The sequence below is a fragment of the Zootoca vivipara genome, chromosome 8 (genome assembly GCF_963506605.1).
Source record: "Zootoca vivipara chromosome 8, rZooViv1.1, whole genome shotgun sequence".
NCBI lineage: Eukaryota > Metazoa > Chordata > Lepidosauria > Squamata > Lacertidae > Zootoca > Zootoca vivipara.
In genome coordinates, this window is record NC_083283.1 from 40,159,600 (window position 1) to 40,184,900 (window position 25,301).

The following is a 25,301-nucleotide window of genomic DNA, read 5'->3' on the forward strand; positions in this document are numbered from 1 at the left end:
TGGTATTCTTCACCAGAGAAGAATAGTTACTACTAATATAATAGCTAACTCAGTGCTTTGTGATTTGCTTTATACTAGGGAAATATCAAGGATGAAATCCTAGCTAACCGGTTGCTTGAGTTCTTGATGAAGAATGTATTTCACCAGAAAAAAGCAGTGTTCAGACATAACTTAGAAATTGTCAAGACATTAGTAGAGTGCTGGAAAGATTGTCTCAGCATACCTTACAGGTAAATAATCTTAATAAAGTTACTCTTTGTAGTTGCAATACACATAAAATCATCCTAGTAGCGTAAAGGCTTCTTTTTAAAAGCTAGTTTGGGTAGGTGGACTGTTGCATTTATACTAAATCCTGTTGTCAACATACATGTCTAGCAGTGTTAGAATATACCTGTTGCCATTTCTCTAGTATTTAATCTGGAATCATTAAGGATCAATGTGTTTCATGCCTTAGACACAGATGGCAAACATGGTTCTCTCCAGATGTTGCTGGGTTGCAACTCATCATCCCTGATCATGGACCATGCTGCCTGGGGCTGATGGAGTCCAACAACACCTGGAGAGAGCACCACATTGGCTACGGTTGTCCTTAGAAGACAAACCTATAGCATGACTGGGTGGGAGTTGGGGATCAGGTATTGATCTAGGCAGGGTTTCTAAAAATGCTCCAATTTGAATAGTCAGTATGAACTTAACCACTTCTATTTTTCAATCTAAGTTACTATTTTTATGATCTCTGTGATTTTGTTTACTATAGGATAATATATGAACGGTTTTCTGGTAGAGATGCCAACACAAAAGACAACTCCGTGGGAATTCAGTTACTAGGAATTGTTCTTGCGAATAACCTGCCTCCCTATGATCCAAACTGTGAAATAGGCAGTGTGAAGTAAGAAAATTATTTTTGTGCAATTCAGCTGGAATGTAGTGAACAAAAGAAGTGGGGCCAATAGAGAAGGAAACACTTGCATATTTGGCTTGCAATTCTCCTACCTGTTACTTATTCTTAACCCAACACACAAAACCCACAATCAGATGATAAATTTGGAGGCTGGTGGTGGGATTTTAAGATAAATGATTTCAACATAAAACTTCATAGTGTTCTCACTGCAGAAGGTTTAATCTCCAGATTTTCATATTTGGATGTGGTTTTATTGCTTTGAGTAAAGCAATTAAATTGATCCCTGCAGCATTTTATATTCAAAGGATTGCATCAGGAACTAGAATGATCACGTAATGCATCTGTGAGATCATGCAGAAATTTACTCGGTGTTAAATAAGGTTACTCAAGCATGCTTCAGTCTCTGAATTCATGTTGATCATCTGAAAATGGGGGGAATTATGCACATAATGCTGAATTAGAACTAGCTTCATGTACACCACTGGAGGGGAAGGAGAAACAGACTGGAATTGTAATCAATTTCCAAAATGAAAACTGGAACTTTGGGGACTGACATTGAAATTTTCAGCAAACGGGATAGTAGTATAAAGTGCATGCATGAGGCCAGGAATGGGGAACCTCTCTTCTTCCAGATGTTGGATTGCAACTCCCACTATCCCTGACACTGAGTTGATGAAAGTCCAGTGGCTTTCATCAAGAACCAAAGTTCCCCCATCTCTTCATTAGATTATTTGTAATCCACGTTGTTTAGGTTACAGATAAAACAAGTGGTCTGTATAGGGTTTCTAAACATGCTCTTACTGATATCTGTTTATTACACATTAGACATTAAAATACCATTCTGAGACTATCGAAGCATATTTCTTCTTTATGCTAGATACTACCAAGCTTTGACTAACAACATGGCCTTCGTAAAATACAAGGAAGTGTATGCAGCTGCTGCCGAAGTGCTGGGACTCATTCTTCACTATATTTCTGAGAAGGAAAAAGTGGGTACAACAGGCTATGTATTTTACAATTTCTAAAACCAAAGCAGGAGTTTAAGATGGTTCCTAAAATACGCATTAAAACAGCGTGTCGTTATCTTAGCTAATCCATTGAATTTCATCGTATAACATGTCCATTGTATAACATTTTAAGAGGGGAGAGAGTATTGCCCTTTTAATGAAACATTGGAACTGTCATACTAGATCTCGTCCATTCCAGTAATCCACCTCCAGTAGCTGCTAGCTAGAAGTTAAGCTGAAGATTGCCATACTCAGATTGTTCCCCAACCTTTGGTAGGCAGCAGTTTAATGTGTCTGAGATAAAAGTCCCATTCCTACTGTGGCATTTAAAGAGCTAGCTTTCACAGATTTATCTAATCTTATAAAAATGACTGAGGAAGCCTCTTACTACTCACATAATTAGTAATTATTATTATTATTTTGGTCAGGATATTGAGACTTTGGCATTTGAAAGTACCTAATGATACATTCAATTTTTCAGATATTTGAAGGTCCGGTTTATGACTTGGTCATACAGCAGCTAAAGCAGCATCAGAATACCAAAGAGGACAAATTTATTGTGTGTCTGAATAAAGTGACAAAGAACTTTCCTACTCTTGCTGACAGGTAAGTTGAGAACTCTCAATTGTCCTATACCCTAGAGAGGTTCAGTTAGCTTGGCAGTGTTATAACTTCCTGTTCTTTTTGATTCTTGATCTTGGAAAGGTTTATGAATACAGTCTTCTTCCTCATACCAAAACTTCATGGGGTGATGAAAACTTACTGCCTGGAGGTAGTAATGTGTCGTGCTCAAGAAATAGCGGATCTGTATTTACAGTTGAAGAGTAAGGATTTTACACAAGTCATGAATCACAGGTAAGTAAGGGCATAACTATCCATATTTCTAGCCAGGTTCTTCCATGCATGGCACAGAGTCTATAGGGACTCTGCAAAAACTCTCTTTTCTGCACAAGCCCTATTTGAACAAATGGGAGTTGCTTAAAATCACATTCTCCCTTTGGGCGCTGAGGATAGGAGGAGACTTTTCACTGTTACCACTTTTCAGTTGTCATTTTTTGGAGAAATATTCTCACAAGTTTAGTCAAAATAAATGCCAAAATTCTAGCTTTGCTGCTCTTCCTGTACACATACTTATTGTTGATGCAATGAAGTTATTTTTAAAAAATGCACTATATGTAAAAAAAACCTTTTAAAATTAAAATGATAGACAAATAAAAAATGTGTTTTTGTTTTTTCTCCTAGAGACGACGAAAGGCAAACAATATGTATGGATATAGTATACAAGATGCTACCTAACCTGAAACCAGCTGAAGTACGAGAGCTTCTTCCTGCAGTAACCGGCTTCATCTCTCACCCGTCACCAGTATGTCGGGGGAGAATGTATGACATTCTCATGTGGCTATATGATAACTACAGGTAAGAATTCAACCACAGGTGTTATTATAAAGAAATGCTCCATTAAATTGTGTCGCCTGTTGCATGAGTGTGCCACACATTTCAGTCATGATGTGAAAACAAACTCCAACTCTGACGTTTGAGAATTCTGAAGCGGTCTTAAGAGACTGATAGAGAATCTTATGGGCATATATCCTTGTGATCATCATGGACTGCTGTGAAGTATTGCAGATTTTCCCACTAACCTTTTGTGTTAGTGAGAAGGCAGTAGAAGAGTTGAACTGTTTTTCCTTGCTCTTTCCTCAGGGATCCGGAAAGCCAAGCAGATGAGGACTCTTCAGATGTGTTTAAACTAGCAAAAGAAGTTCTGTTACAAGGACTGGTTGATGAAAATTCTGGACTGCAGTGAGTAATGTTTATTCAGGGTGTGGGTGTGGGTGTGTTTAACTGAAAATCAAAGCCTTAACAACTATTTAATTCCAGAAATCAGAATTATAACTTGAGTGTGACAGCTTGGAAGGAAGGAAATGAGGTAAAGGTGGTTGTGTTTGCTTTTAAGTCTCTCCCCCTGCTGAATCTCAGTTTCTATTCCTGTCTTCCTTTCGGCAGTACCAACGTGCCTCTCGCCATCACATGAAAACAAACTGAGGGGGATAATGGATTCATTTTGTCGATGAGTGGAGTGTCAGGTAGTATCCAACTAAACAGCTCCACTACTGTAAGGACTTTTAACTGGACAATGGAACTTCCCCACTGTGCCTCATGCATGACCTCTACATCAGCTCTGGAACAGATTTAGAGGTTGCACAGGGGGAGGAGAGGGCAGGGAAGTTCCATTGCACAGCCAAAAGTCATTACATTAGCAGAACAGTTTAGTTGGGTCTGGGTAGGTTCATGTGGAGGTAACCCTGAGCCATTTAAGGTAATAATGGCTTAGTAAATAAATACATTATTGAGCTTGCCATTGTTGAACTATGGTCTGTATTTTCTTTTACAGAATAATTGTCAGGAACTTTTGGAGTGATGAAACTAGGCTACCAGCCAATACCCTTGATCGAATGTTGACTTTGTTAAGCTCTTTATACTCCGTTAAAATTGAAACTCAGTATTTGAGCTTGGCTACGAATTTTCTGCTTGAGATGACCAGCAAGAGCCCAGATTACTCCAGAAAAATGTTTGAGTATCCACTTTCGGAATGCAAATTTCAGGTGAATTTATTTATGTATCTTTATTTTATTTTTGTATTATGGCTTCCCCATGACATTTGGTTGGCAGCTGAGAGAGCAGGATGTTGGAATAGATGGGCCATCGGCCTGATCCAGCAGGCTCCTCTTATGTATTTTTATACAGAATTGTGAGGTAGTCTTCAGGATCCATCACCCTTTAGTCCAGAGCCAGTAAAATCCATTGAATAGCTATTGGGCTGTAATTTACACTGGTCAGTTTCATACTTTATTAGATGTAAACCGAGGAAATCATTTTGATGATTACATTGGGAAAGGGGGATATTTTTATAAAATGGAATGGATAGAAATCGGAGGGGGAAATGGAATTTGGGTTAGGAAATGACACCAGTTTAAAAATAAATGCCTAATGGGGGCAAATTGTTTATACCCCTCCCATCTGGCTGGGTTTCCCCAGCCAGTCTGGTGGCTTCCAGCAAAATATTAAAACATAGTAGTACATTAAGATTTTGTCTAATAATTTCACATGTAACCCTATCCTAGGCACATTTATTCTGTTGTCCCACTGAGTTTAGTGGTATTTCAGCTGAATCAAATTAGATGACTTCAATGGGCAAAGATGGTCTAGGCACAGGGTTTTGTTCTGTTTTTTACTTTCTAGGATTTTGCTATTGACTCAAGTTGGCGCTACCGAAGTACTGTTCTTACACCTTTGTTTGTGGAGTCTCAAGCTTCCCAGGATGCTAACAGGTATCGCTCACAGGAAGGATCTCTGGGTGGCCAGCTAAGGGCTACACAGCAACAGTATGAATTTACTCCCACACAAAATGCCAGTAAGTTTTCCTGAAGCAGTATTATTTATTGAAAAACTTAAAAGGGTTTGTGTATGGAATTCATGCTTCCATGTGTATTCAAAAACTTGTGTGTATGGAGGTTTGTACCTTGGTTCTCCAACTCAATCCATTCTGGAAGTCTGTTCGACTTCCAAAACGTTCAAAAACCAAGGTGCGGCTTCTGATTGGCTGATTGGCCCCAGAAACAATGCCGACAGCCGAAACGGACATTCGTCTTCCGAAAATGTTCACAAGCCGGAACACTTATTTCTGGGTTTGCAGCATTTGTGAGCCGATTTGTTCATCAGCTAAGCCATTTGGGAACCAAGGTACCACTGTACTTGCATATACTTCTGTATTTATTTGTTTATGTGTGTGTGAAATCTTTGGCCTCATATACTAAAAATATTAAGTATTTCAGTTTTCATACTGAAACTTCCCCTGATACTCTGTTTCTTTAACATCTATTTCTGGTTGTAACTTAGGCAAGTAAAAGAATAGTAGTGGGAGTGGGGCGCAACACATATTAAATGGAGAGATATGTGATTATTAATGCTTTCTGCTTATTTCAGGTGGGAGAAGCTCTTTCAACTGGCTGATAGGGAACAGCGTTGACACTTTTTCAGAATACAGATTTCCTTCATCTTCTGAATCCCTGTCATCTTCAATGTTGTACATTAACAAACGAGCTGACAAATCACACAGAGCTGCCTTCAAACCTATAGGTCCTAATTTCGGGGAGAAAAGACTGGGTTTGCCCGGCGATGAGGTGGACAGCAAAGCTCAAGGTACCACAGCTGTCAATGCAGATTTCCCCCTTACATCCTTAATTAAAAGAAGCCTTCTTTATTATCTAAGGCTAAGCAAATTACATAATATCACACATGAGTTTTGCTCAAGCAGCAAGAAGAAATTGATTTCAAGAGTTTAAGCCATTACATTAGGATCAAAGGGTTCATACGTCATCAAAATCCCTTTACAGGTCTTATATGATATTATGGGTGACACTTTCCCAGCCAATTGTTTAATTAGGAAAGTGTTGTATGCAAGTTATTAAATAGTAACTTTATGTATAAGTTAAAGAATTTTCCTTCTTTGTTGCTTAGGTATAGATGAACGGGCAGAGATTCTGAGACTGAGGCGACGGTTCTTAAAAGACAAAGAAAAGCTTAGTTTGATTTATGCAAGGAAGGGCGTTGTTGAACAGAAAAAAGAAAAGGTTTGTTTCCTATAGTATAAATAATAAGCAGAGACTTAAACTGTTTTTAGAGTGCTTCTACTGAAGTACCGCTTTAGGAACGGAGTGCCTAGGAAGCGGATTCTTCAAGTGCCCCATAAGCAGTGGGGTTGAGAGACCACCAAGGTACACGATTCCTCTCCTTCCTAAGAAGCAGTGAAGTATCTAGCTGGGCTCTTGACAGGGTGAGGAGCTACAGAGATGGGACTGGAGTATCAAAGCTCCATTCTTTTTCTCTCTCAAAGAAATGTGAGATGTTGGAGTCCCCCCCACCCCCAGGAGATTGTGTTATTATCTTCATGTTTTGTTGCTTCCTTTTTCCAAAGCGAAGGTGGTGCTGTGGGTTAAACCACAGAGCCTAGGGCTTGCTGATCAGAAGGTCGGCGGTTCGAATCCCTGCGACGGGGTGAGGTCCCGTTGCTCGGTCCCAGCTCCTGCCAACCTAGCAGTTCGAAAGCACCTCAAAGTGCAAGTAGATAAATAGGTACCACTACAGCGGGATGGTAAACGGCGTTTCTGTGCGCTGCTCTGGTTCGCCAGAAGCAGCTTTGTCATGCTGGCCACATGACCTGGAAACTATACGCCGGCTTCCTCGGCCAATAACGCAAGATGAGCGCCGCAACCCCAGAGTTGGTCACAGCTGGACCTAATGGTCAGGGGTCCCTTTACCTTTACAAAGCTGATCAGGAAGCTTGCCTATCAAGGTTTTTCTGAGGACAGAAGTTGGCTGACTTGTGGAGGAAGCTATCCTTGCATGGGGCATGTGTGTCCCCCTTGCTCCAGTAACTCAGGGCCACTCAAATTAGCCTAATACAGTATATTTCCTGAGTGAAGAGGAACACACACACACACACACACACATACCATTTCATGTCTTACCCACTCTAAAGCAAATGCATTCCCTGAGTTCTGCTCTTCTTCATCACAATCCAGGGCTCTTCTTGCTTACTTGATGTAGTGCAGCTTGAAGCCTAAACCGTAGAATTGAACTTTTGGGAAGAATTGGAATATGTGGCTTAAACTTAGGCACATGCATTTTCTGTATTAAGATTCTTGAGTGGCCAACTCTCCCTTTGCGGGATCCACAAAAAGCAGGTGTATATTTATTTATTTTGGAAATTTGTGAATTACTTTACATATAGAAAATATCAAAGCCATTTAAAGCACCAGTAATACAGTAAAGCTATATAAAATTCAATTCTACAGCTCATATCAATGATCAGTATTCATGGCTTGGGTTAATCATCTGGAAAGTCTTCACTAAATATGGAAATATTCAACAGGCATTGAAAAACGAAGCATAGCCAGTGTCTGTCTAATATACCCAGGGAGGGAATTCCACAAGGCAAGTGATAAGCTGTTGGTTTTTTTCTGTTCACATCAAAACTAATTCAGAAGCTATCTATTGTTGCAGGAAATTAAAACCCAGCTAAAGATGAAACATGATGCTCAGGTCACTCTGTACAGGAAGTACAGGCAAGGCGACCTTCCTGACATCCAGATTGAATACAGCAGTCTTATTACCCCTCTGCAGGGCGTAGCTCAGGTATGCTCTTTTATCGGGTTACTTAACTCATTTTTTTTTTTTTTGGTAACACAATTTCAGTAAACGCATTTCAAAAATTGTGTAACGTACTCAAATGTAAAGCCGTTCCTGTATACTTGTAAGCTCCAGTTGCAGAGGAGACATGGGATTCTCTGTGGAAGTACCAGTGCAGTTGTCCCGAGGATTCATTGCTTGCATTGTCAATTACAGAGGGACCCTATACTGGCTAAGCAGCTCTTCAGCAGTTTGTTTAGTGGAATTCTGGAAGAAATGAAGAAAATGAAAACTCTGCCTGAGAAGAACAATGTTGTCCAGCAGTTGCTTGAGGACTTCAACCGCTTCCTGACAACATCTGTGCTGTATTTCCCACCGTTCATAGCTTGCATCCAGGTAGTGCTTCCTACGTTGCATTTGGAATTTTGTCCTGTTTTGTTTTTTTTAGGCATATATACCAGTTGGTGGTGGGGAACCTTTTTGGCCCAGTGGCCAGATCTTTATTCCCTCCACCCACCATGGGGCATCTTTGACCCACCTGTCAACTATCTGGCTTCATAATGATGTCTGGTGGTTGACATGTCAAAGTTCAAAGGAAGCCACTGTACAGCAGAGCTTTCCAAACTTTTCATGTTGGTGACACACTTTTTAGACACGCAACATTTCGTGACATAGTAATTCAGTTTTACTAGCAAACTGGAGGTTAAATTAACCCCTTTCCAGCCCCAGGAGGAGCGCGGGGAATGTTTGCGCGACACACCTACACACAGTGCAGCTGATAAACTGTGTCGCAACACACAGTTTGGAAAGCTCTGGTGTACAGCAACCACCTTTAAAGACACACCTCTCAAAGAGGCTCCTTTTAATTGACAGTTGGCTGATGGTCAGTTAGAGGGAGCCCCTTTTGAAGTTTCTGCACAGAGGAAAATGACCCAAACACAGGAACATTTCCCCCTCTACAAAGGAAGTAGTTTGTATTCAGAGCAGTGGGAGAAGTGCTTTGAAAACAAACTACTTCCTTCAGAAAAAAAGAAATGCTCCAATGAAAGATGACACATTTTTTTCTTTCCAAAGAAACTTTCCAAAGCTCCTTCTGCAGTGCTACCCAGGTTTGTGTCACTTGGAGTAGATGTGACTTGAACAAAACAGCCTGGTGGGCCAAATTTGACCAGCAAACCAGAAAATTTCCACCACTTTTACAGAAGATATAAATATTGATTAAAGATGACACCATTCTTACTTAAATTTGTTAATATTTACCCAGGGACATACTAGTTCTTCCTTCTTCTAATGGTTTGTGCAGTAGTCTTAATTCTTGTTCTCTACATTATAAAATTTACCTAGTTGGCTAATTTCTTTGTAGACAAAGGTTGAGTCCACATTAGATGTTTAGTGTGGAACTGCCACGCTCCATTCACAACAATTTGCTTGTGTCCGATTATGACAGTGTTGTACATCTCCCTGTCTCTGCAGCTAATAATAATATGAAATGAGGTTAGGGAAATGCACAATATTATAATGTCAAGACATAAGTAAGTTGTCCTAGATCTAGACATAACAGAGGGGGCTGTTGGGTTAAATGGGGGGGGGGGAAGCATGCATGTGTGTGACATGGCTTATTAAACATTACATATTAAGCTAACCTCAAAGTAATTCCAATAGCTAATTACGGGTTTGTTGTGATAGGAAATGAGCTACCAACACAGAGAGCTGCTGGACCTCAGCCCTTCAAGTGTGAGCACTAGCTGCTTAGCAAGTTTGCAGCAACCGGTGGGTATCCTGCTTCTTGAACAATCTTTAATTCACCTTTCCCCTGAGGAGGAGGAGGAACCACCCTCCAAAAGGATGCGTGGAAAGACAGAACTTTCACCCAATGTGATCAAATGGATTGAACTCGCCAAGTAAGTTTTTCTTTATTTCCTCTCTAGAGTTACGTTACTTATGGTGTGTTTTTAAATTGACTATATATATAAAATATATATTTTAAATTGACTATATATATAAAAAACTACAAATAGTATTCTTTTTGCAGCCATTTATATAACACTTATCGAATTAGTCAATATTTTCTCTATAGTGATGCTGTTGGACTAGGACTGAGAACAAAAGCAGGTTCAAAAGTTTACTCAACAGTGATACTCACTGGATTACTTTGAGCTGCCCTGGGGCGGCTAAACCATAGGGCGTATACAGACTGCCAAGAGGTTTTGGGTGACCCTCAGGGACAAACCCACCCACCCCAATTCTGTGTTGTGCGTATGTGTAAATATATATGAGGGGGAACTCCCCTACCTTTCCCCACAGCTAATTCTCTTCATTGGGTTTCCCCAAGCACCCTAGTGTAACCTTCACCACTTCTAAGTCATTTGGAGTCATTCCTACTGCTCTATTAACAGTGCTCCTTATTAGCCTATTCACTTCTTTTCATTGCTGTCTGCATTATTTGTTCTGCGATGATGTCTTCAGTAGCTGACGATGAACTCTCCTCCTTTTTTACCCGCAAAGACACCGGAGCAAGAAAAACAATGCAGGCAGCAGTGAGCAGAAGTAAGGAAGTCAGCACCACCTATTGATTGCAATGGTTATCAAATTAAATGCATTTGGGGAAATTGGGGATGGGAAAGACAGGTTCTGAAAGGAGGAGGAAAATAATCATATAAAAATACAGGCAGCGCCCCATTTGTGCACATTCTATTTGTCCACGACCACGCACACACATGCCGAGTACCTGGAAGTGGTACCCAGAAATGGTCAACCAAGCCCCACCATTCCTCCGACACGCGGGAACTGGGGTGGTGGTGTAGCTGGCCCAGCTGATGTGTGCAGGGCTGAAGCTTTCCCATGCACGACAGCTGGGGTGGCCCAGCTCAGGCTCCTGAGGGCCAGAGGCATAGAGGGGCTTCGTTGAGGAGGGCTTTCCCCAGGGTGCTCCCCATTTTACACAGTTTCACATACGTGCGTGAAATGGCCTTGGGGCCATTGCTTATGGAAGTTAGGATAACGTGGACTTAAGCAATAAGCATTCAGCTGTATCCTGGACTCTTCCCCCCCCCCCCCACTTTCTAGGCTTTATCGATCAGTTGGAGATTATGATGTTCTGCGGGCTATTTTTAGTGGAAAGATTGACACTAAGGAAATTACTCAGAAAGCTCTATTAGCAGAAGCAAAAAACGATTATGCTGAAGCAGCGAAGCAATATGATAAGGTATGCTTTTTATATGAAGTCTTGCTTTCAAGTACCTGAAGAATAAAGTAATTGTTCAGATTGAATATAAGATTTTTAAAGATTCTTCAAATCATCATTTCTCTGCTTTAGCCAGGATAATTTTTCTTCATAAATGAGGAAAAGGAGAGGCATGAATTGGACATAAATGTGTTAAGACTTTGAAAGCTTTTCAATGCAGCTTTATAGTCATTAGTAGGGGTAGAAGAGAGTTTGATTTACTGACCTCTAAGGTGTAGTCAGAGTATTGATTAATGGAGGGTCAGAGGGTAATTGGTGCAACACCAACATAGGTTGGAAGGCTGGGCAGTGTGTGCAGTGTGTGTGTGTGTGTGGGATCCCATTGATAGGAATTCTATCTGCCCTCCCATGAAGCCATTCTGAGAACTCAATTTCAGGGATTGCACCTGGTGTTGGGCCAGAGAAACAAAGCAGGGACACATTTTGGGTACCACCTACCCTGTTGCCTGACACCTTCCCTGCTTAAACTGGTTGAGGTGGTTTCCTGAGTTCTCTTCTTCTTCTTCTTCTTATCCCTTTCTTTCATTAGTTAACAGTTTGCTTTCAGTGTTTCATCTGTTAACTTGTTAGTCTATATATTGTTGGATATGCTTAAATACAAAGGAGTGTTGCTGTATCTAAAAATTAGTTTTGTTAAAGGAGCATCTCCATTTTGGCGGTTATCCAGAAATAATATATGACTGGTAGTTCTGCTTTTACGATGGGAGGGGCTGTCTTTCATTCATGCAGCACAAGCTTTGCATGCCAAAAGGCCCTTGGCATCTCTAGCTGCAGCTGCAAAAGATGCCTGTCTAAAATCAGTGTTGGCAGTTGTGATCTAGATGGGCCAATGGTTGGGCTTGGTATTTGGCAGCTTCCTATGCTCCTAGGTCACGTGGTGTTGTTTTTGCACAGGTATCAAAACTGGTATGGAAGAGCAAATTGGCTATGAATTCATAATTGCGTACAGATAAATTACTAACTGATCACTGAGATACATATCCATTTGTTTCTACAGGCACTCTCTATGCAAGACTGGCCTGATGAAGAACCAACAGAAGCGGAAAAAGATTTTTGGGAGCTTGCATCTCTCGAATGTTACAACCGCTTGACAGAATGGAAGTCTCTGGAATACTGTTCAACTGTAAACATTGATAACGGACAGCCCTCAGACCTAAATAAAACATGGAGTGATCCGTTTTATCAGGTTTTCAAACATACGTATTTATTTTCCATTCTGGCTACATTGCATTTGTTCATTGCATCAGTCTGCTTATATGTCAGGGGCAAACTGCATGTGATAATGGAGATTTGTGATTCATCTCTGTGTTTTCCTACTACAGGTTTAACAGCAGCTTCTGGGGTGTGGGTTTTGAGTACTCAAAGTGTGTGTGTGTGTGTGTGCGCGTGTGTGCGTGCATGTGCTGCAGGGGGGGGAGTTAAGTATTCTCCTCCCCCTGCTGCTGCTCCAGAACAACTGGCTACCCTACTACCAGCTGTGTTTCAATTTATTTTCATTCTTTTGTTTTTTTAAAAAAAGGAGTTTGAGATCAGCCATGGATCTGCTGTGTAGTGTGTCATTTGGTCTTTCCCTGTGGGAAGAGCTCTCAACCTAATATTGGTCTTGTGTGGACGAATCTCACTGTTAGTATGTATTATTAAACGAAAGCACCAAATGCAGTAGAGTACATTAAAGTTTAAATATAAATATAATTAAGTGAAATATAATCCAAGATAATGCAATCAGGTCGTGAATGCTATTTCAATGTAATAAAACTAATTTCAATTTCCCACCACTTTAGGAAACCTATCTGCCATACATAATTCGCAGCAAACTGAAGCTTCTCCTTCATGGTGCTAATGACCAGTCTTTACTGACATTTATTGATGAAGCTATGAAGACTGAACAGAAGAAAGCTCTAATAGAAATGTATTACAGCCAAGAGTTGAGTCTTCTCTACATTCTACAGGATGATTTTGACAGAGCCAAATATTATGTCAATAATGCTATGCAGGTGTTCATGCAGGTAAGGATCACATACATCTGGTGCGAAAAGTCAGTAGATAAAAGTTCATTGCTACTGCAGGATTATGTCACTCTCCACTGCCTCCTTGGGAGTTAAAAGGGAATAAAATGGGTTCGGGTTTAAAGTCTTGATTCCCTCAGATGATCAGGGCTTGCTAACTGCAGAATGTGTAAGGAAAAGCATAGCATAATGGAAAATCCACTAATTGTAAAGGAATTCAAATGGAAATGTTGTCTACTCCACAGAACTATTCCAATATCGATTCACTGTTGCACCAGAGTCGACTTACCAAGCTGCAGTCCGTTCAGGCTTTAACAGAAATACAGGACTTTGTCAACTTCATAAGCAAGCCAAGTAAGTTTTTCCAACTTCATGCAGTGCTTTCACATTGTTGTAGTAGACCTGTAAATCTGGGGGGGAATTAATCTCAACTCTGAGATAGCAAGGTTCTCCTTTCATAAAGATAAACATGTATCTTTCATTTTGTACCTACAAAAATGTACAGAATAGCTATAATGATATTGGATGTCACCTTTTCTTTTGGCTACTGCTACAGGGGTTTTTTAATCACTTTGTTCTGATCCAAGTGTATTTCTGTATTTAAGCTACTCTTCTGTTTTAAACTACTGTTCCTCTATGCCATATCATGACCTGTTTTGACATTCCGTAAGCTGATAGAACCAGCTTCCAGTGAACCGCTGTTTATAAAACTAATGTGCACACAAACAATTCAACATCAGTAGATGGCCATGCTAGCTATTTAGGATTTTGACATGTGTTTCTTATGCTGCATTATCAGATTGCAGGTGTAATTTTTAAACTTTGTGTTCTTTCCTCCAACAAATGGTTCTTAGGTAATATAGGTTCTCAGGCATCACTTAAGAGACTTCTTAGCATTTGGACAAAGAGGTATCCAGATACCAAAATGGATCCTATGAACATTTGGGATGATATCATTACAAATCGGTAAATAAAGGTTGATCTTGATTATTTGTCATTGCATATATCTATTAAGCATTCAGTCATTTAATATATTCTCAGTGAAATTTTACTTGCACTGTCTACAACTATTTCTGTAATTAATAATTTCTGTTGATAGTCATGACAGTTCAAGGATGGGTTTTGCATGTTATATACCCACAACATTCAGTTGTTCATTTAATGCACTTTCCTTCTCTTCCAACTTTTCATATCAAGAATAAGGACTGAAATGTCTTCTGTCGTTCCAGTTCTGTTTCTGTCAACGTTATGTTATTTTCCCTATGTTTCTGCAGATGTTTCTTTCTTGACAAAATTGAGGAGAAACTTCCCAAAACAAGTCTGGAAGACAGTATGGAAGTGGATGGAGGGGGAGATGCTAGTTTCAAAATGGAAGTGGACCATGGGAATGAAGACATACACTCACTGATTAGAAACTGCAAATTTACCATGAAAATGAAAATGATAGAGAGTGCCAGGAAACAGGTGCCTATGTCCTGTTCAGCAGCCCTTATGTTTAATAGAAACATAAAAAGTAGATTTGGATAATGCATGCCTCTATTTCCCTTTTCTTACCTTCATACTGAATAGATTTGCCCTTTCTCCATATCCTTTGCTGTTTTTTACTGATGTTTCTCTCCACACCCACCCACCCTTTGAAATGTTAATGCAGAACAGCTTCTCGGTAGCCATGAAACTTCTGAAGGACCTGCATGCAGATTGTAAGACAAGGGAAGACTGGCTTGTGAGATGGAACCACAGCTATTGCCGCTTCAGCCACAGCCGCAGCCGAAGCCAGAGTAGTCCTGAACAAATACTTACAGTGCTCAAAACCACCTCCCTTCTAGGTATGTGCTTCTTGAAGGTGTCCACTGTGCATAATGCAATCATGCTTGGTTAAGAGAGGATCTTAACTGCGCTTTCTGCATATATCATATTTGTAACAGAGTGTCAGTTTTACAATGTTTGTTCCAACAGATGATGATAAATTGAGCAGCTTGAGCAGCAGTGCCTTAACCTTCCGCAACCAAAACCACCTCCTGGGTACCACTTTTCACATCATGGCCAGTGCCCTTTGCAAGGATCCAGGGTGTCTTGACCAAATCGAGGAAGAGAAAGCAAAAAAGGTCTTAGTGCTTTCAGGAGAAAAGCCTGATAATATTGAAAAGGTAAGTTCTTTTTCTCTCAGAATTGCTAAACAAGTGGCTGAAAGTACAACCTGATTTTCTTCTTTCTTGCCCTAATCAATTATATCAGAGGTTTTCAACCTTTTTTGGGTCCACAGCTCCCTTGACCAGCTACATTCTTTCTGCGGCACCCCTGTGGGGCGCAGGAGCCCAGTTATGCCACCCCTTGCCTGCAGAGCTGGCAGCCTCTCACCCTTTTTCAAACACCCTCCCTTGCGGAGTGTTCCCTCAGCCTGCTCTCCTCTCCCCTCTCCCTAGGAGTCCTCTGGGCAGCTGCCGCTGCCGCCTCTGGTTTCTGAGCTGCCCCCCTACCCCAGGAGCATGGGAAGCAGCTCTTGGCCAGCCCCAGAGGCACCATTCAGCTGGGGAGCTTGTCGCCAGAGCTGTTGCAACAAAAAGCTGTGCAAGCCTTTAGCAGGCAGAGACGCAAGAGGGAATCAGAGGAATGGAGAGAATGAAAGAGGGACAGAGACCAGCCTTGCCCACAGCACCCCTGACCATCATTCAAGGCACCCTAGGGTGCCACAGCACACTGGTTGAAAACCACTGGATTATCTCATATCTATTATATAATAATAAAATGTTATAGTGATTTCAGTGGAACTAGTTCCATGCCATGAAATCCTCTTACTGGCTTCTGGGTGGCACTCTCTGCACCAGTGAATTTTATGTTGCACTAGTTCATCTTAAGGCTTCTGCCTCACCATACCTGTAGGGGGAATAGGCAGGGACTGGCAGGGATGACCTTTCTCCTGTGCTCTCCATCTTCCTCCTTGCATCCTCCAGATGCCATTAAGAATCTCACAAATGCAGCACAGTGGTTGCCATCACATCTTGTAGCAATGAATCTCCATAAGTTAATTTTTGCATTGCATGAAACAGTATTTTCTAGTTGTACATACAGTACTTTAATTTCTATCAACTGATTTTATTCACTGGCCCAAGTTCTAGGTGCTGGCAGCAGCAGGAGGGCATACTTCCACAGCCCAAAGCTTTCCTTCTTTGAGCCTTTTCTTTCCTCTTGCCTCCTGTTTCTGTGTCTGTGCCTTAATATCTGACTGCCTTAAAAGCACTTTGTAGTCTTGTTTAAGAAATCATGCCCAGTTCTGTGACTCTTGAACTTGGTTCTGGGATTTCTGATTTGTTGTAATTTCAGGTTATAGCAGGTTTGAATAAGAGGGCGTTCCAATGCTTCAGCAAGGCTGCAAGGAAAGCTGAAGAAGAGGTACAGTCCATCTCATCTGAACACATAGATGCAAAGGGTGTCATAGATGCTTATATGACATTGGCTAATTTCTGTGACAGTCATCTCCGGAAGGAAGAAGAAAGCTCAGCAGGTGAGATCAAAGAGGAGTTGTTCATGCCAGTTATGTGGCTATGACCAAGATAGATTGGGTGTGTGTGTGTGTGTATATATATATTTAAGGCCACAGTGATACATTCTTCTTGGACAGTTAAATCTACCCCAGTTGAACGTTTTGATAAATGATGAGAGCTAGTTTATCTGACATCAGGTTGGATTTTAGTTTTCATGTTTGTTCTGGTAAGATACATATCATCACTTACCATAATGATCTGTTCCTACAAATGTTTTCCCTAACCAAAACTGAAGAAGTAAAATCAACTCATGGTGGTTTCACATCATCAGAAAATAACACATTATTCACTTAGCAATTCTAAAATATAGACACTTTTACTCTTGCAAGATTGAATGTATTGCCCTCAGCTGTACTTGAGGGATGATTCCAAACAAAAAATGCTTATGTCCCTGTGGAGATTGCAGTACTGAATCGGTGGCACATGCCCTTCTAGCTTGCAGTCTTTATAAAGACTTGAGGAATGAGGTTATCACCCTTCTTTTATTGTCCATTCCGGGTCTCCCAGCCACTGCCACAGTGTCCTTTCTCTTGGCAGATCAAGATGAGCAGGTGACAGCAAAGGTAGCAAGGTTTTTAGCTGGGGCAATTAGAATAAGATCTACTATTTGACTACTGATTCAAAACCCTAAAATGTATTTTATATAATTGACTTTTTATTTCTATTCTTTGTATATCGTATTGTTGTTTTATTGCTATGGGCGATGGCTGACGCAAATAAAGATTCATTCATTCACACATTATTCAATCTTACATAATTTTTTATTTGGACTATTTATAAACCACTAAACATTATAAAAGACATAGTGGCATACAACAATAAAACAATACAACTAAAACAAGTAAAAACTGATAAAATAGTTATTAAAAAAACAACAATGAGATACTGCCAATTGAGTCCTGAGATGGTTACAAAAACAATAGGTTACAATTAAAGAAATGGATTTAGCATATACTGTGCTCCAAAGTGCTAGATGCCCCCAAACCATCAATAATGTTTTGTAAACTTCATTCTGGCCAACCATCAATATTGATAGGTCCCAAGGTTATTGTCTCATGGAGAAAATGTTATAATACCCACATATGCAAAATGCTTAGAGCAGTGAACTACATTATCACAGACTAAATGTCTGATAGAGGCCAAACAGAGTTAGCTGATGTTTTTAAATATATAGGCTTTGACAAGGTACTTCATTGAAATAGAGTTTTTATTCGAACATTGCAAACTATGGCTTTCTGTTTGTCTTCTTATGTCTTGTCAGATATAAATGCTGTGGATTTGCAGGCATTTCCAGCCATTGTCGTGGAGAAAGTCATAAAAGCTCTAAAACTGAATTCTGAAGAAGCCAGGTTGAAATTTCCCAGGCTGTTGCAAATTGTAGAAAAGTACCCAACAGAGACTTTGGGCCTCATGGCACAAGAGGTGAGCCTTCCCTTCCCTGTGGGCAAACAAATAAAAAGATAAGGTTGGTTTTGATATGACATAAAATTATTCAGGGTAGTAAAATTAAGAAGGGATTGCAAAGAGCTTTGAAAGGAGATCTCCAAACTGGGTGAGTGGGCAATAAAAGTAAAGGGACCCCTGACCATTAGGTCCAGTTGTGGACTCTGGGGTTGCGGCGCTCATCTCGCTTTACTGGCCGAGGGAGCTGGTGTACAGCTTCCGGGTCATGTGGCCAGCATGACTAAGCCGCTTCTGGTGAACCAGAACAGCGCACAGAAACACAGTTTACCTTCCCGCCGGAGCAGTACCTATTTATCTACTTGCACTTTGACGTGCTTTCGAACTGCTAGGTTGGCAGGAGCAGGGACGGAGAAACGGGAGCTCACCCCATCGCTGGGATTCGAACCGCCGACCTTCTGATCGGCAAGCCCTTGGCTCTGTGGTTTAACCCACAGCGCCACCCGCAATAAATGGTGCAAATGCAGTTCAGGGTAAGGAAGCGTAGAACTGCTTTAGCAGCTGAACACAAGATTCCCTTTTTTATTCCCAGTTTAGTTAAGAATTCTTGTTTATTTCTGTGTTAATGTTCTTAGAAACATGCTGCAATGTGCTTTGGCTAAATCAACACTTGATGTAAATTTGATATGATCCATGCACATTACCAGACAAAAGTTACAATAGGATAAGTGCTGCATTATATTCTGTTGGTTCAATTGAGTTGGGTAGATGAAAATGTGTATTGTTTGCTTTTCGCCACCTTCACAGATATTGCATGTTTTTTAAACAGATTTCCTCAGTACCCTGTTGGCAGTTCATTGGCTGGATCAGCCAGTTGATGGCGATGCTTGACAAGGAGGAAGCAATTGCTGTACAACATGCAGTGGAAGAAATTGCCAACAGCTACCCACAGGCCATAGTGTATCCTTTCATGATCAGCAGTGAGAGTTTTTCTTTCCCGGAAACTGTCGTGGGCCATAGGAATAAGGAGTTTGTAGCAAGGTAAGGATGTTGAGCGATATATTTTTGGAATATATTATTGCTGGTAACAAGAAATTATACTGTACATTCCAAAAAGCACATCCATCAGTCGCAAGTTTGCAGTATACAGTAGTACATTTTAAATTGAAGCGTTAGAGGTAGGCATTGTATCTTAAGAAATATAGGCATTTCCCTTTTCTGCACTTCCTTAGCTGTTAAAGAGTTTCAATTTTGTAACATTAAAAGTAACAACTGTTTTTATTTTCCTCCTCTTTTATTGAGTGGTGCCCAATGCTTGCCTTCTACTGAGAGAAAGCCTCCGTCTGTGGAATGGTAGAGGGAGGCAATTTTCAGCGATGTCTCTTTTCCCCTGCAGCCCCCCACTCCCTCCAATATGTTCTGGAGAATCCCTCCACCTTCTGGAGCAAATTTTGAGAGGGGTAGGTGGCAAGGCAGAGCAGGAATTGCTATAATTTGCTTCCTGCCCCTATTCCACCAGTTGGTGTGCTTTCTGCCAGTAGAAGGAAAGCCTTGGATACCACTTGGTCACTTAATTTCTGGTGCTTGTGCAGGAGGCATCCAGCCCCACCTAATTTGCCAAGGGAGCTGTTCTAAGTTATTGCAGGCTACAAATTAGATTCACATGTTTTGTTTCATGCTTGCTCACAGGAGCATGCTTGCTTTTGCTTCTCTTCTGCTCAGCAGCAGGATGGAAATGGGGAGGAACCTTGCCTAGCCAGTACAAGTCTGGATCACATATCCTCACTGCCTAGGCCAGGGGGTGGGGGACATTTAACCCATTTTTATCTAAATTGCCAGGAGGGACGTAGGTGGTGCTGTGGTCCAAACCACAGAGCCTAGGGCTTGCAGATCAGAAGGTCAGCGGTTCGAATCCCCACGACGGGATGAGCTCCCGTTGCTTAGTCCCAGCTCCTGCCCACCTAGCAGTTCAAAAGCGCGTCAAAGTGCAAGTAGATAAATAGGTACCGCTCTGGCAGGAAGGTAAACGGCATTTCTGTGTGCTGCTCTGGTTTTGCCAGAAGCGGCTTAGTCATGCTGGCCACATGACCCAGAAACAACTGTCTGCTGACAAACGTCAGCTCCCTCAGTAAAGTGAGATGAGTGCCACAACCCCAGAGTCATTTGCGACTGGACTTAACTGTCAGGGGTCCTTTTTACCTAAATACCTCAAGCACACTCACCTGTAAGTGATCAATATTCTGTTTTAGTATTGCAGTTTAAGAAAGCTTCTTTGGTGTTTTATGAAGGAATTGAGCTATATTATCTATTCACAAAGCAGAAGAGAATGCTTCTGCAATTATATTTCCTCTTCCCTTTGTTGATGATTTATTCTTTATAGGGTGAAGAACAAATTGGACAGAGGAGGAGTGGTGCAAGGTTTTGTCCATGCCCTTGAGCAGCTGTCCAACCCTGCAATGCTCTTCAAGGTACAGTAACTGAATTCTTCATACTACGAGGGGATGCATGATGTTTAAATGCATGCATGTACTTTGTGAGTGTTGAGGGCACACCTGAATAATTATTGATACAGCCCGGTTTCCATTAGTAGCTGCTATGTTTTAACTTTTGTTGGTTGCAAGAAGTGGTAAAGTGTTGTTATTCTGGATTCACAGGATTGGATTGACGATGTTAAAAATGAGCTGGGGAAAACTAAGAGGAGTAAAAATAATATCCAGGAGTTGTATGATGGAATGTTCCAGAATCTGGGAAATTTACAGGCTCCAGGTCTCGGGTTGTACAGAAAGAAGTTCATTCAGGCATGTATTAATTGTAGCACCTTTGGTTGAATGTTTTACATGTATAGCAGGAAAGTTAAAATATAATATGGAAAACCTGAATTAAATAATTGCATTTTATTATGGCCCCGAACATGCCTTGCATATAGGCTTCAGAAATGGATGTTGTGGTTTATTTACCATCACGTTTACCATCCTATTTACCATCACAGTCCATGACCCTTTGTGTCATGGAATATTAGCAAGATTTAAAACAGTTCTAAAGGAGTGCAATCTGTGGTTCATAAGATCAGGAATATGATTTCCAGTTCTAACCCAAGTATAGCCACTGGCACTTTTATTCTGCTACAGAGCTGTAACTGGTACGCTACTAAGCGGAGAGGAATTGTCCTTCAACTGCATTCACAACTTCTGAAGGTTTTCTGAGTTTATCCATAGGAACAGCTGAGGCATATGCAAGTCAGTGCTGACCAGAGCTTTGTAGTAAGAATTGTGGTTCTACCAATTTGAGATATTGGTAGCTGGCTCCTCGTTTATAGGCATTGCATAGGGGTATGTCAAACACCATGTAACACCTGCCTGCGATAGGGTACAAGAGAAAGTTAATAAGTTCTGGCATTTCACCAAGTAGTATTTCCTCCTCATTCAGCTATATCAAGTGATAAACTAGTTTAAGTACTTTGGCTGTTAACAAGAGTGAAAAATTATTGTGTGATTAATTTTTTGCTTCAGAAATTTGGGAAGGAATTTGACAAACACTTTGGAAAAGGAGGTTCCAAGTTGCTAGATATGACAGACAGGGACTTCAACGGTATTGTGGAGCCTCTCTTCTTAAAGATGACAGATTGTCAGAAAGAACCTGGAAATCTGAAGGAGTGCACATCTTGGATGAGTGACTTCAAACCAGAATTCTTGAGGACTGAGCTGGAAGTTCCTGGTAAGCTATGGTTTCAGTTGGTAATCGGAAGAATATTCTTCCATTGCTAAATGAAATAATGGTTATTAAATTTCATTTTAGTTTAATACGCTGCATAGTTAAGACCTACAGAGTGACTATCTATTCTTACAAGTAGATAATATTTTATTCTATGGCAGATACTTTCTGACCATTATGACATCTTCTAAGCAACTTTTGCAGGATGTAACACTTATTTTGGAGTTCCCTCCGAATGTGTTACCAAAATCTAGTAGCTCAAATTAAAATAAATATATACCAATTCCAATGAATGATTGTGGTTGGAATTTATTTGCTGGTGACACGTCTGAAGCACAGAATATGTGGGCTCCTTTGCGAGACACTTTTGCTCCTTATTTGCCACTGTTCAGGACCAAGTGCCACCATGTATCAGCGTGACACTTGGTCCTTAGGAGCCACAGTCTTTTCTAAAAGAAACAAAACTGAGCTGGGGGTTGTTCCCTGAAACCAGTCTTTGTCCTGCCTCCCCTGCAGATCTCGGAGTCTGAAATGGTTAGCAGGGCTGATAACCAGAAACTTATTTTGAGGGCAGTTTTGCTGTCATGATCAGGAATGTTGGGAGCACACCCAACATGAACAAGATCATGAGAAGAGTCTCTTAGCCACAGGAATTTTCTGCCAGTATAATGTTTTGAGAATGTTTCTACCTTATTCAGCAATTGTGGATAGGGTGGAGGGCATGCTCACCAGGACAGGAGGTCAAGGGGCAGATCTTTGCTTTTTTAAATCCTTCCCTCAATTGAAACTAGTGTGTGCGTGTGTGAGGGGGGGAATTAACCATGCCTAGCACAGCCCGGGGCCTCTTAGAGGAGCAAAGGGGCCTTGCATCCAAGACTGCTTGTAACCTGGTTCCAGAATGCCCCATTCTGCAGGATACAGATGTCAAAAACACCAGCAGCAGTAGCTTTACACCCATAGATCTCTCTGCAGCTGATTTTTCCCACCTCTCAGTGGTAAAGGGGCACTTTATCTGCATCCAAATCCCCCCCTCCACCCACTGGATCAGTAGGCTAGGAATGCACTGTTAATCAAATAAATGTTTTGAAAGCTCAATTAAAGCATTGCATTTTATTTATTCAGGTCAATATGACGGTAAAGGAAAACCATTGCCAGAATATCATGCACAAATTTCTGGATTTGATGAGAGGGTATGTTACTATATTAATGTACATATTTTTTCATGTGTCTATTGAAAGGTAAAGGTACACTTACCGACATATTAGTAAGCATGCATTGTGCATATAAACAGATATCACCCACATCTGGTGAAATTTTATATCTATAGTAACTTTTTTCTGCATTCTCACACTGCAGAGAAATGCATATGGACTTTCTCCTATAATCTAATTTGTATATTGCAATGTTTTCTTACCCTTTCTGAGTGAAAACCTTTCCCCACCCCATTTTGTCTAAGATAAAAGTTATGGAGTCCATCCGGAAACCAAAGCGTATAATTATCAGAGGTAGCGATGAGCGGGAATATCCCTTTCTTGTGAAGGGAGGAGAGGATCTCCGGCAAGACCAGCGCATTGAGCAGCTCTTTGATGTTATGAACACTATCCTTTCAAGAGATGCTGCCTGCAGCCAAAGAAACATGAAATTAAAAACTTACCAAGTTATACCAATGACTACCAGGTATGCACTTACTGACCTCCTTCACATATAGTATACGTGCTCCAGTCTTCGTTGCATGAATTAGGAGGAGAAATGTCTTTACAGCAGGCCCGCCATATAAGGAAAACCTTGGAATATCTTTTGTAGGGTTGCTCAACACCAGTAATTACAAACCGGCAATTTTTCGGCAAAACTTTGCTGTGTTGCTTGTTTAACTGCAAAGTTTACTGTGTCTTCCCGCAAACTCATACTTTTTAAACGTGTGAGATATCCTGAAGAGCAGGCTGTGCATCTTTGCACTACCCAACCATCTTCCTTGACCATTTCCTATGCATGGCTTGTCTGAGCCTATAGTCAGAACATAGGGAAGATTTATCTATAGAGAAACAGTAACAACCAGGTAAATCCATGCAGATGCCTATCATAATGTTTAGCTGGTGCTTTATACCCCCTTATAAATGGATGCATATAATTTGCTTGAGTGAAGCAAACTTTTTCAAACTTTACCTCTTGCTTATCTTTTTAATTCTTGTGTGAATGACATTATAATACACTTTAAGTAATGAAGCTAAAAAGAAAAGAAAAAAGTGTCTACTAGTTTGCATCCTCTACATTTTTTAAACCCCTTTATTAAATAATAATTTTCTGTGTTTGTTGTTACCTTGGCTATATTTTCTTTCAGACTAGGGCTGATTGAGTGGCTTGAGAATACCTGCACTTTAAAGGAGTTCCTTCTGAAGAACATGTCTGAACAGGAAAAAACCAATTATAACAGGTAATGAAGGTGCATAACTCTGTTTCATGGATGTTAATGGCATTCTTTGGAGATAGGTGAAGAATTGTGACAATAATATCCATAGGAACAATTGGCATTAATCATCAGAAGTCAAAGTACTTCCTATCTTAGATTAATAATTGCCAGCTATTTGTTCAATGGGTGACACTTCACCTCTGACCTACATTTTCTGTCTGCTTCTTTAAACAAAGAGCATGTATCACCCGTGGCTTCTTCACCATTTTCTTATCAACAGATTGCTTTTTACGAGCAAAGGATTTTTTTAAATGTTAGTTTGAATTAGGAAGTGAACTTCAGTCAGCATGAAAAATAAAAAAATTCCTTCAGTAGCACCTTAAAGACCAACTAGGTTTTATTTTGGTATGAGCTTTCGTGTGCATGCACACTTCTTCAGATACACACTGAAGAAGTGTGCATGCACACGAAAGCTCATACCAAAATAAAAACTTAGTTGGTCTTTAAGGTGCTACTGAAGGAATTTTTTTATTTTGCTTCGACTCAGACCAACACGGCTACCTACCTGTATTCAGTAGGTATGTTCAGCATTGAACTAAATGGAAATGGATTATAATTCCTGTGATGAAGAATAAGGAGAATCTGGAGAGCCACAACTCTTAACTTGCCATTGTGACCACAAACCATATCCAAAGCCTGTTCTGATCTTGGGACTAACTTGTACTCACATGAGCAAACCCTATGATGTTGAAAGCAAACCAGTAAGTATAGTGACAGGCAGTGACTTCAGAGGGGGAATTGTGGCTGTTTCATTCGTCCTCTGTCCCGCTGTTGCTACGCTGCCCCAGAACTAAACCATGGTTTGGCTTAACATTATGTGTGCACCCTGGCTT

General features: G+C 40.7%; 1 protein-coding gene across 1 annotated transcript in view; it reads left to right on the forward strand.

Moving 5' to 3' along the window:
• The window catches only part of PRKDC (protein kinase, DNA-activated, catalytic subunit), an 87,745-nt gene that overhangs the window by 51,176 nt on the left and 11,268 nt on the right, over window positions 1-25,301 (forward strand). The window contains exons 50-80 of the mRNA XM_035124659.2: window positions 79-230; window positions 758-889; window positions 1,779-1,890; window positions 2,390-2,514; window positions 2,614-2,763; window positions 3,151-3,324; window positions 3,610-3,708; window positions 4,301-4,511; window positions 5,149-5,320; window positions 5,893-6,108; window positions 6,427-6,539; window positions 7,972-8,103; window positions 8,314-8,493; window positions 9,784-9,998; window positions 11,164-11,302; window positions 12,339-12,527; window positions 13,123-13,347; window positions 13,593-13,701; window positions 14,202-14,313; window positions 14,622-14,811; window positions 14,999-15,173; window positions 15,304-15,494; window positions 16,669-16,849; window positions 18,151-18,311; window positions 19,120-19,331; window positions 20,671-20,758; window positions 20,945-21,088; window positions 21,800-22,004; window positions 23,124-23,191; window positions 23,458-23,678; window positions 24,340-24,432. Coding sequence (XP_034980550.2) covers window positions 79-230; window positions 758-889; window positions 1,779-1,890; window positions 2,390-2,514; window positions 2,614-2,763; window positions 3,151-3,324; window positions 3,610-3,708; window positions 4,301-4,511; window positions 5,149-5,320; window positions 5,893-6,108; window positions 6,427-6,539; window positions 7,972-8,103; window positions 8,314-8,493; window positions 9,784-9,998; window positions 11,164-11,302; window positions 12,339-12,527; window positions 13,123-13,347; window positions 13,593-13,701; window positions 14,202-14,313; window positions 14,622-14,811; window positions 14,999-15,173; window positions 15,304-15,494; window positions 16,669-16,849; window positions 18,151-18,311; window positions 19,120-19,331; window positions 20,671-20,758; window positions 20,945-21,088; window positions 21,800-22,004; window positions 23,124-23,191; window positions 23,458-23,678; window positions 24,340-24,432 — 4,886 coding nt within the window. The remainder of the gene's footprint in view (window positions 1-78; window positions 231-757; window positions 890-1,778; window positions 1,891-2,389; window positions 2,515-2,613; window positions 2,764-3,150; window positions 3,325-3,609; window positions 3,709-4,300; window positions 4,512-5,148; window positions 5,321-5,892; window positions 6,109-6,426; window positions 6,540-7,971; window positions 8,104-8,313; window positions 8,494-9,783; window positions 9,999-11,163; window positions 11,303-12,338; window positions 12,528-13,122; window positions 13,348-13,592; window positions 13,702-14,201; window positions 14,314-14,621; window positions 14,812-14,998; window positions 15,174-15,303; window positions 15,495-16,668; window positions 16,850-18,150; window positions 18,312-19,119; window positions 19,332-20,670; window positions 20,759-20,944; window positions 21,089-21,799; window positions 22,005-23,123; window positions 23,192-23,457; window positions 23,679-24,339; window positions 24,433-25,301) is intronic.